We start from the raw sequence: 10,922 nt of genomic DNA, 5'->3' as shown, positions 1-10,922 counted from the left end.
TTAATTCTACACAACTTAGTCATTGAACTTAAACCTGCTCAGAAAAAGCATCTTCAACCTAAACAATGTTAGATCAATCATCATAGATATATTTTAAATATACTGAGTTCTCAAGCTAAATATAATTGTGGCCATCTTTTAGTTTATTTGTGCTCTTGTTTAAAGAAAACATGTCCCATATGTAATGGTTAATAAACTTCACAATCAGATCACAGCTCAGATAAAGTTTCCTATGGTTTGAGATATTTAGTTCACAAATTTAACAAAACATGGTCACAATTTTATTAATTCAAGAACTGTCAATCGTCAATTTCAATTTTAATTTTATTTGTATAGCACTTTTAACAACGGACATTGTCACAAAGCAGCTTTACAGAAATATATAATTTCAGAATATATATTTTAAATTAATTAATTTATCCCTAATGAGCAATAAACTCTTTTCTGGGGCTGCAGCTCCAAAGCCACCACAACAGTCACAGTTCCAAGCCATCACAGCACAACTGCCCACATGAACTGCAGTCCAAAGCCATCTCCACGGTCCCCAAGTGGCACCACCCCCAGCAGCAGCATGCCATCTCCAACCAATGAGAACTCTAACCATTCCCTTCTAAACTACATGGTAGTATAGTACAAGGTAAACTCTACAATAGTAAATGTAAAGCATGAATAAAGTAAACTATTTGCAAATCCTGAAGTGAAATAAATCATTACTGTCATCTGCAGGCCTCTACCATTCTAACTGTTCTTACACTAATCCAGGTATCAGGTTCAACTAATCCCAATCCTGGTTTAAACTAAATCCTGTTTATCATTAATTTTGTTGTTGGGTTACCCTAACCCCATTGTGGGGGTTACACTACTTCCATTTTTGGGTTAATCTACTCCTGTTCTTGAGTTAAATTAATGTAGGGGAAATGGTTCCAGTAATGGTTTATACAGGAAGCACTGGAAATGCAAAGCACATACCAGCAGTAAAGGAGCTTCACTGTAAATTTAATTAATCAGTCTCATAAAATTATCTGTCTCATAGAATATCCCCTTTTTTAAATTTAGAATTTTAATTGGAAATTAAAATTACTAACCTTTAATAAGCGCAAAAAAAAAAAATTAAAAAATTAAAATCTCAATTTTAGTTGAGAATGACAATCATTGACTTGGTTTCTGAAGGCTTAGTTCTGAATAGTTTGGCTTTTTGCAATGTCAAAGTAATAACCACAACCAGGCAATAAGATGTTCAATAATATATCATCTGTTAAACTAGAAAAGAATAAACACCAATTAACTATTGACTATGAACCTAATTCTAAATAGGGACAGACAAAGAAGAGTTGTGTACGTGTGTGTGTGTGTGTGTGTGTGTGTGTGTATGTGTGAGAGTGAGAGAGAGGGAGGAAAGGAATGTGTGCACATGCATGAGAAAAAGAGAGAACACACTCTGTTTTAGAGCTTGCATGTTCGCACTGAGCTTATAAAAATGAAATACCACGAACAATAAGTGAGATACGTGGCCGTGCCTCCTTGTATGTGAAACAAGGAGAACAATAAGGAAAAGAAATACAGCAGGGACTGTAAAAGACTTGCACGTGGTGGGTGGCCAGCAATAGAAACTCTAAAAATATTTCCAATGACAAAATAATATCCAAAGCGCAGTAACGATAATGGGAATAACGCTACGGAGTTTGGATCTTGTTTTTCCTCCACATAAACAGAGACTGAGTGACCGTGTTAGTAAGCACTGTGTGAGATTGCATGTTAAGATAAAAGAGAGGTCAAAGAGAGAAGAAAAGAGATTCATGGCAAAGCACATGATTCCCTTTGTTTAAAAGAATGCTAATTTCAACAAACAGTTTGCAGCTTCAAATTATTCAAAAAACTTAGGAAGAATTTATAATGATCTTTTCCTGCCCAGACATACAGTATTACTTGTATTATTTAGTTCATCGCGAGTGTGAGAATAATGCAGCTCGAGCGTTTGAAGCTTCTGTGTGAATGAGCACTGACGTGGCTTTTGAAGTTGTTGTCCTCGTGCAGTGTTTGGTGCTGATGAATGGTGATGCAGCATGTTTCAGTTTGTCTTCATGCATCCGTGGATTCACTTCCTGACAAAGTTGGGTCAACTCGTGGTGGGTTCGGCCACCCAAAGAAGTTGAAAGCAGATGTTTTGCTTACTTGCATAGAAAAAAGAAAGACAAAGGCATGAGTGATTAGTTGATTTTACACCACTGGAAAAGATGAGCATTTCTCTCATTACAATCTTAGATGAGAGAAAAAGTAGGCCTCCCCTTTTCAGCCAGATCGTGCATGGTGTTCAGCCTAAGAGAGAGGGGGGGGGGGTTAGGGCTTAGGGCTTCCCTCTTTTACAGTCCATCCCAGTTGCCTGTTGGACCCAGAGAGAGGGTGAACAAAGGCTGGTGAAGTCCTTTTGATTGTTCACAGATGCTGGAAAAGCACTTCAATAAAGGTGCGCCACCTATCTGTGGATGCATGGTACCTACATTAATCACATTCTCAGGTTAAACTAACCCTGATCTTGTTTAGCTAATCTAATTCTGTTGCTAGGTGTTAACCTGTTTGGAATGATCAGTAAATCAGCCTTATTTTCTATCTAGTATTTCTGTATTTGTTGAACACCAGATGAAGAAACAGTGCTACATTAAAAACACAACTACTCAGCATTTAAATAATTAAATGAATCCTTTATTTCACTGTTGTGTCCAAATATGGCATCTAATAAAACAGACGAACCCCTAAATCACACACTGCTGTACTGAACACTACTGTACTAAACACTACACCAACATAGTGCAATTGTTTTATAAATGTAAATAGTGTTTAATAAAGCAGTGTGCAGTTCAAGTCAAAAAATCTTCTACAACATAAAGCACATACATGGAGGAATAAACAAACTTTACAAATTTCATGTGTACAAAAACTACTGCAAAATCTTTTTCCCATAATTCCTCTGACCTCTGATATGACACAATGGCAGATTAAATATTCTCATATGTACTCAAAAATATCACCTTCATTTTACCGCATTAGCATGCCAATAAAGAGATAAAATAGAAGTGTTCTTTATCATTATTATTATTATTATTATTATTATTATGTAAATAAGTCATTAATTCACATTCGTACCAGCAGCCGCTGTGTTTAGATCAATAAACATGTAAACAGCAGAAAGATTGTGACTTAGATTTAAAGCTATTGTATTTGTGTGTGGAGTGTGTGTGTGTGTGTGTCTGTTGAGAGAGAGAGAGTGTGTGTTTGTGTATTTTCTCTCAGTGTGTAAAGTGTGTGTTCTCTTTCTGCATGTTTGTGTTTGTGTTTTCTTTCAGTGTGTGTATGTGTGTGTGTGTGTGTGTGTGTATGGAGTGTGTTCTCTTTCAGTGTGTGTGTGTGTGTGTGTGTGTGTGTGTGTGTGTGTGTTCTCTTTCAGTGTGTGTGTGTGTGTGTGTGTGTGTGTGTGTGTGTGTGTGTGTATGGAGTGTGTTCTCTTTCTGTGTGTGTGTGTGTATATGGAGTGTGTTCTCTTTCTGTGTGTGTGTGTGTGTGTGTATGGAGTGTGTTCTCTTTCAGTGTGTGTGTGTGTGTGTGTGTGTGTGTGTGTGTGTGTGTGTATGGAGTGTGTTCTCTTTGTGTGTGTGTATATGGAGTGTGTTCTCTTTCTGTGTGTGTGTGTGTATGGAGTGTGTTCTCTTTCTGTGTGTGTGTGTGTGTGTGTGTGTGTGTGTGTGTGTGTGTGTGTATGGAGTGTGTTCTCTTTCTGTGTGTGTGTGTGTGTGTGTGTGTGTATGGAGTGTGTTCTCTTTCTGTGTGTGTGTGTGTGTGTGTGTTCTCTTTCTGTGTGTGTGTGTGTGTGTGTATGGAGTGTGTTCTCTTTCTGTGTGTGTGTGTGTGTATGGAGTGTGTTCTCTTTCTGTGTGTGTGTGTGTGTGTGTGTGTGTGTGTATGGAGTGTGTTCTCTGTGTGTGTGTGTATGGAGTGTGTTCTCTTTCTGTGTGTGTGTGTGTGTGTATGGAGTGTGTTCTCTTTCTGTGTGTGTGTGTGTGTGTGTATGGAGTGTGTTCTCTTTCTGTGTGTGTGTGTGTGTGTGTGTGTGTGTGTGTGTTCTCTTTCTGTGTGTGTGTGTGTGTGTGTGTGTGTATGGAGTGTGTTCTCTTTCTGTGTGTGTGTGTGTGTATGGAGTGTGTTCTCTTTCTGTGTGTGTGTGTGTGTGTGTGTGTGTGTGTGTGTGTATGGAGTGTGTTCTCTTTCTGTGTGTGTGTGTGTGTGTGTGTGTGTATGGAGTGTGTTCTCTTTCAGTGTGTGTGTGCAGCAGAAGAGTCACTAGATGATGTCTCAGTGCTGCTGCTGCGTCTGCCGCAACTCCTGAGGAAACAGGAAACACGTCATGTCAGTTCATCCTCCTGTGAGCTTTGATTATTAATAAATTGCACAGCAATACAGAGCAACACAGCTGACAAAAATATAACTAAAGCTACAATTACAGACAGGAAGTGATGTAATAACTAATCACTGCCCAGAGGACCACCAGCCAATTAACACTAAACAACCTTATCTGATTTTAAGACAAGTTTTTAAAGTATTTGGGATATGAGATAATGACAGAGTCATTATAAAACTATAACATTAAAATGTACTAATATTATAACCTCATTATAACACCTAGCAACCTCCTAACAGTACAGTCTCACAATCTCTTAACATTATACCTAACATTACCTAATAATATCATAACCTCATAACATTATAACCGCACAACCTCCTAATAGCCAATTCAATTCAATTTTATTTGTATAGCGCCTTTAACAATGGACATTCTCACAACGGGGCTTTACAGAAATAAATACATTCAGGATATAAATTGTAAATGTGTGAATTTGTCCCTAATGAGTGAGCCAGAGGTGAGGGTGGTGAGGAAAAACTCCCTGAGACGATATGAGGAAGGAACCTTGAGAGGAACCAGGCTCAAAAGGAACCCATCCTCATCTGGGTGACACCCGATAGTGCGATTATAAATCATTCCCTTCTATAAGTGTGTACTACATGGACAAATAGTGCAATCGTATAACCAGGAAATTCATTACAGCAGCAACCGCAACCCCAAAACCACCACAGCAACCGAAGCCTCAAAACCACCACAGCAATCACAGTCCAAAGCCATCACACAGTCCACAACTGCCAACATGAACCGCAGTCCAAAGCCATCTCCACGGCCCCCTAGTGGGACCATCCCCAGCAATCCCAATGATCTTCAGGCCGTCCATGTGGGGTCACCCCCAGCAGCAGCAAGCGATCTCCAACCGATGAGATCTCCAATCAGAAGTAGGGCATCAGGATGGATCAGGCAGGTCCATAGAGCAGAAGGGGTCAGAATCACTGGTATCATTATGAATATTCTAAACCTTACAATCTCATAACATGATCATAAACTCCAGCTCCTCCTCGAGACATTTCTGGGCCTCTTTACATACATCTCATTAGATTACAACCATTTTTATTTTCTCATGTTTGAAACTCATGTAGCAGGACAGCCATTTTTATCATGTCACCTCTGGCATGCTCATTAGGGATAAATTTAAATTCATATCCGGATTACTCTAAAGCTGCTTTGTGACAATGTCTTTTGTTAAAATCACTATATAAATAAAACTGAATTAAAATGAAAAACTTGATGCAACAAAGAAAACTTCTGTATATTATTATTATTATTATTATTATTAGTAGTAGTAGTAGTAGTATTATTATTATTATGAAAGCTGTGTGTGATGTGACCTGGCATCAGGTCGAAGCTGCAGTGTGCGGTAAAGGTCGGCAGTGGAGGGCAGACCCAGAGAGGCAGATTTAGGGGTGGAGAACTCAGTTTGCGACACACCCCTGACTGAGGGAGCTGGAGTAGACACCACTTTGGCTTCAGGCTCAGCATCTACACACACACACACACACACACACACACACACACACACACACACACACACACACAAAAAGGTGGGTGTTAAGTGACCCACTGAGTAATGATTGGCTGTGGGATGTGGGGCGGGGTTAAGTGGTGAGTGATTGGCTGCTGAGTGATTGGCTGCATGGGGTGGAGGCAGAGTGAAATGTTGCAACACTCACTGAGTGATGATTGGCTGTGAGAGGTGGCAGGTCGTTTTCGCTCTATAAATGGTGTCATGTTTAGAAACTGTGTCTTCAGCCACATGGCCCGGTCCTCTTCAAATGCCTTCCTCTGTAGGGAACACAAACACTCTTTTCAGTGAAGTTCTCACACAGTTTGTGTGTGTGTGTGTGTGTGTGTGTGTGTGTGTGAGAGAGAGAGAGTGAGAGGGAGACCTCGTGTCCTAGACGTATTGCAGCTTCAGTAAAGTTCTTTCTCTCCCTCTCAAAAGTTTTCTTCTGCTCGTTGAAGATCCTCCACTCGTCCTTCAGTCGTTCTTTCTCCTCCAGGGTGTATCCATCATTCAGTAGAGCCGCTGTGTCTTCATCACACGGAGAGACCAGCTGCTGCTCTCCCACACATACACACAAACACTGCAGTTAGTGCTGATAATTCACACTGTGCTAGGCTTGTTTTGAGAGTGTGTGTGTGTGTGTGTGTGTGTGTGTGTGTGCCTGCAGCGCGAGTGTGTACCTGGAGTAGCTGCTGTTGTGTGTGTATAAACTCTGTACACTGCTGCAGTTCCACTCTGATGCGCTGCATGGCCTCTTCATGGTCCCTCCTGGAGATCACTTCCTCTTGAGACACTGACACACACAAACACAGGACACACACAGGACACACACAGGAAAACACACATATTGATTCAGCTCTACAGCAATGAGAGTTTATTTACCATAACACACCACAATGACTCAAAAAATTGCACACTTGCAATCTACAAAGCTGCAATCAGTCACTCTATTATGGAACCCGTTTTTGCCCAATACTGCTGCTATACTTATTGCTGCTATACTACAAAATAGTTTACAGTTTACAGCCCATGTTCTGCATATTTATTGTCCTGTGTATCTACTGTTCTGTTATGTGTATTTATTGTCTTGGACTTGTCTCACACTGTTGTGTATTGTACATTATTTTGTCTTGCGTACTGTTCTGTGTTGCACAATGATCCTGGAGAAACGACATTTCGTTCCAATGTATACAAGCTATATAGAGGAATAAAAAAAAAAATAATCCACTTGACTTGAATAATCACATCAGCATATAAACCAACTACTACAGAGGAGCGGTGACAGCAGTGGGGCCTAAAGGAGTGGCGAGAGCTGCAAGGACTAAAGGAGCGGTGGGGACTAAAAGAGTGGTGAGAGCTGCAGGGACTAAAGGAGCAGCGAAAGCTGCAGGGACTAAAGAAGCGATACAGATTAAAGGAGAGGCAAGAGTGTCAGGGACTAAATGAGTGGTGGGGACTAAAGGAGCAGTGGGGATTAAAGGAGCAGCAAGAGTGTCAGGGACTAAATGAGCGGTGGGGACTAAAGGATCAGTGGGAATTAAAGGAGCGGTGGGGACTAAAAGAGTGGCGAGAGCTGCAGGGACTAAAGGAGCAGCGAAAGCTGCAGGGACTAAAGAAGCGATACAGATTAAAGGAGAGGCAAGAGTGTCAGGGACTAAATGAGCAGTGGGGACTAAAGGAGCAGCAAGAGTGTCAGGGACTAAATGAGCGGTGGGGACTAAAGGAGCAGTGGGGATTAAAGGAGCAGCAAGAGTGTCAGGGACTAAAGGAGCAGTGGGGATTAAAGGAGCAGCAAGAATGGCAGGGACTAAATGAGTGGTGGGGACTAAAGGAGCAGTGGGGATTAAAGGAGCAGCAAGAGTGTCAGGGACTAAATGAGCAGTGGGGACTAAAGGAGCAGTGAGGATTAAAAGAGTGGCGAGAGCTGCAGGGACTAAAGGAGCAGCGAAAGCTGCAGGGACTAAAGAAGTGATACAGATTAAAGGAGAGGCAAGAGTGTCGGGGACTAAATGAGTGGTGGGGACTAAAGGAGCAGTGGGGATTAAAGGAGCAGCAAGAGTGTCAGGGACTAAATGAGTGGTGGGGACTAAAGGAGCAGTGGGGATTAAAGGAGCAGCAAGAGTGTCAGGGACTAAATGAGCGGTGGGGACTAAAGGATCAGTGGGGATTAAAGGAGCGGTGGGGACTAAAAGAGTGGCGAGAGCTGCAGGGACTAAAGGAGCAGCGAAAGCTGCAGGGACTAAAGAAGCGATACAGATTAAAGGAGAGGCAAGAGTGTCAGGGACTAAATGAGCGGTGGGGACTAAAGGAGCAGTGGGGATTAAAGGAGCAGCAAGAATGGCAGGGACTAAATGAGCAGTGGGGACTAAAGGAGCAGTGGGGATTAAAGGAGCAGCAAGAATGGCAAGGACTAAATGAGCGGTGGGGACTAAAGGAGCAGTGGGGATTAAAGGAGCAGCAAGAGTGTCAGGGACTAAATGAGCGGTGGGGACTAAAGGAGCAGTGGGGATTAAAGGAGCAGTGTGAACTAATGGAGTGGCGAGAGCGGCAGGGACTAAAGGAGCGGTGAGGATTAAAGGAGCGGCAAGAACAGAAGGGACTAAAGGAGCAGTGGGAGCGGTGGGGACTAAAGGAGTGATAGGAATTAATGGAGCGGTGAGAGCAGCAGAGACTAAAGGATTGGTGGGGATTAAAAGAGCAGTGGGGGTTAAAGGAGTGGCAAGATCTGCAGGTACTAAAGGATTGGTGTGGATTAAAGGAGCGACAAGAGTGGCAGGGACTAAAAAAAGCAGTGGGCACTAATGGAGCAGTGGGGATTAAAGGAGCAACAAGAGTGGCAGGGACTAAAGGAGCAGTGGAAACTAATGGAGCAGTGGGGATTAAAGGAGCGGCGGGAGTGGCACGGAATAAAGGTGTGGTGGGGACTAAAATAGCAGCAAGAGCAGCAGGGACTAAAGGAGTGGCAGGGATTAAAGGAGCAGTGAGAGCAGCAGGGACTAAAGGGGTGGCAGGGACTAAAGGAGCAGTGAGAGCAGCAGGGACTAAAGGAGCAGCAGGGATTAAAGGAGCAGTGAGAGCAGCAGGGACTAAAGGAGCGGCAGGGACTAAAGAAGCAGTGAGAGCAGCAGGGACTAAAGGAGTCATAGGGGATTAAAGAAGCAGTGAGAGCAGCAGGGACTAAAGGAGTGGCAGGGATTAAAGGAGCAGTGAGAGCAGCAGGGACTAAAGGAGTGGCAGGGATTAAAGGAGCAGTGAGAGCAGCAGGGACTAAAGGAGTGGCAGGGACTAAAGGAGCAGTGAGAGCAGCAGGGACTAAAGGAGTGGCAGGGACTAAAGGAGCAGTGAGAGCAGCAGGGACTAAAGGAGTGGCAGGGACTAAAGGAGCAGTGAGAGCAGCAGGGATTAAAGGAGCAGTGAGAGCAGCAGGGATTAAAGGAGCAGTGAGAGCAGCAGGGATTAAAGGAGCAGTGAGAGTAGCAGGGACTAAAGGAGTGGCAGGGACTAAAGGAGCAGTGAGAGCAGCAGGGATTAAAGGAGCAGTGAGAGCAGCAGGGACTAAAGGAGTGGCAGGGATTAAAGGAGCAGTGAGAGCAGCAGGGACTAAAGGAGCAGCAGGGATTAAAGGAGCAGTGAAAGGTGCAGGGACTAAAGGAGTGGCAGGGATTAAAGGAGCAGTGAAAGGTGCAGGGACTAAAGGAGCAGTGAGAGCAGCAGGGACTAAAGGAGTGGCAGGGATTAAAGGAGTAGTGAGAGCAGCAGGGACTAAAGGAGTGGCAGAGACTAAAGGAGTAGTGAGAGCAGCAGGGACTAAAGGAGCAGTGAGAGCAGCAGGGACTAAAGGAGTGGCAGGGATTAAAGGAGCAGTGAGAGCAGCAGGGACTAAAGGAGTGGCAGGGACTAAAGGAGCAGTGAGAGCAGCAGGGATTAAAGGAGCAGTGAGAGCAGCAGGGACTAAAGAAGTGGCAGGGACTACAGGAGCAGTGAGAGCAGCAGGGACTAAAGGAGCAGTGAGAGCAGCAGGGACTAAAGGAGTGGCAGGGACTAAAGGAGCAGTGAGAGCAGCAGGGATTAAAGGAGCAGTGAGAGCAGCAGGGACTAAAGGAGTGGCAGGGATTAAAGGAGCAGTGAGAGCAGCAGGGACTAAAGGAGCAGCAGGGATTAAAGGAGCAGTGAAAGGTGCAGGGACTAAAGGAGTGGCAGGGATTAAAGGAGCAGTGAAAGGTGCAGGGACTAAAGGAGCAGTGAGAGCAGCAGGGACTAAAGGAGTGGCAGGGATTAAAGGAGTAGTGAGAGCAGCAGGGACTAAAGGAGTGGCAGAGACTAAAGGAGTAGTGAGAGCAGCAGGGACTAAAGGAGCAGTGAGAGCAGCAGGGACTAAAGGAGTGGCAGGGATTAAAGGAGCAGTGAGAACAGCAGGGACTAAAGGAGTGGCAGGGACTAAAGGAGCAGTGAGAGCAGCAGGGATTAAAGGAGCAGTGAGAGCAGCAGGGACTAAAGAAGTGGCAGGGACTACAGGAGCAGTGAGAGCAGCAGGGACTAAAGGAGCAGTGAGAGCAGCAGGGACTAAAGGAGTGGCAGGGACTAAAGGAGCAGTGAGAGCAGCAGGGATTAAAGGAGCAGTGAGAGCAGCAGGGACTAAAGGAGTGGCAGGGATTAAAGGAGCAGTGAGAGCAGCAGGGACTAAAGGAGCAGCAGGGATTAAAGGAGCAGTGAAAGGTGCAGGGACTAAAGGAGTGGCAGGGATTAAAGGAGCAGTGAAAGGTGCAGGGACTAAAGGAGCAGTGAGAGCAGCAGGGACTAAAGGAGTGGCAGGGATTAAAGGAGTAGTGAGAGCAGCAGGGACTAAAGGAGTGGCAGAGACTAAAGGAGTAGTGAGAGCAGCAGGGACTAAAGGAGCAGTGAGAGCAGCAGGGACTAAAGGAGTGGCAGGGATTAAAGGAGCAGTGAGAACAGCAGGGACTAAAG

The 10,922-nt window shown here is 44.1% G+C and overlaps 1 protein-coding gene across 4 annotated transcripts in view; it reads right to left on the bottom strand.

Moving 5' to 3' along the window:
* Window positions 1-4,033: 4,033 nt before the first annotated feature.
* ssx2ipa (synovial sarcoma, X breakpoint 2 interacting protein a) overlaps window positions 4,034-10,922 on the bottom strand; it is a 19,480-nt gene continuing 12,591 nt past the window's right edge. For 2 of the 4 annotated variants that reach the window (XM_034303313.2, XM_034303312.2), the window contains exons 10-14: window positions 6,638-6,750; window positions 6,340-6,510; window positions 6,124-6,235; window positions 5,782-5,932; window positions 4,035-4,374 (exon numbers count right to left, since the gene is read on the bottom strand). In XM_034303313.2, the coding sequence (XP_034159204.2) occupies window positions 4,305-4,374; window positions 5,782-5,932; window positions 6,124-6,235; window positions 6,340-6,510; window positions 6,638-6,750 (617 nt within the window). In that variant the 3' untranslated portion in view covers window positions 4,035-4,304. Of the gene's footprint in view, window positions 4,375-5,781; window positions 5,933-6,123; window positions 6,236-6,339; window positions 6,511-6,637; window positions 6,751-10,922 lie in introns of all 4 variants that reach the window. The other 2 variants (XM_034303314.2, XM_034303311.2) reach the window with 2 other exon arrangements.

The sequence above is a fragment of the Pangasianodon hypophthalmus genome, chromosome 4 (genome assembly GCF_027358585.1).
Source record: "Pangasianodon hypophthalmus isolate fPanHyp1 chromosome 4, fPanHyp1.pri, whole genome shotgun sequence".
Lineage (NCBI taxonomy): Eukaryota > Metazoa > Chordata > Actinopteri > Siluriformes > Pangasiidae > Pangasianodon > Pangasianodon hypophthalmus.
The sequence above is the reverse complement of the archived record's forward strand: the minus strand, read 5'-3'. Positions and strand labels throughout refer to the sequence as shown.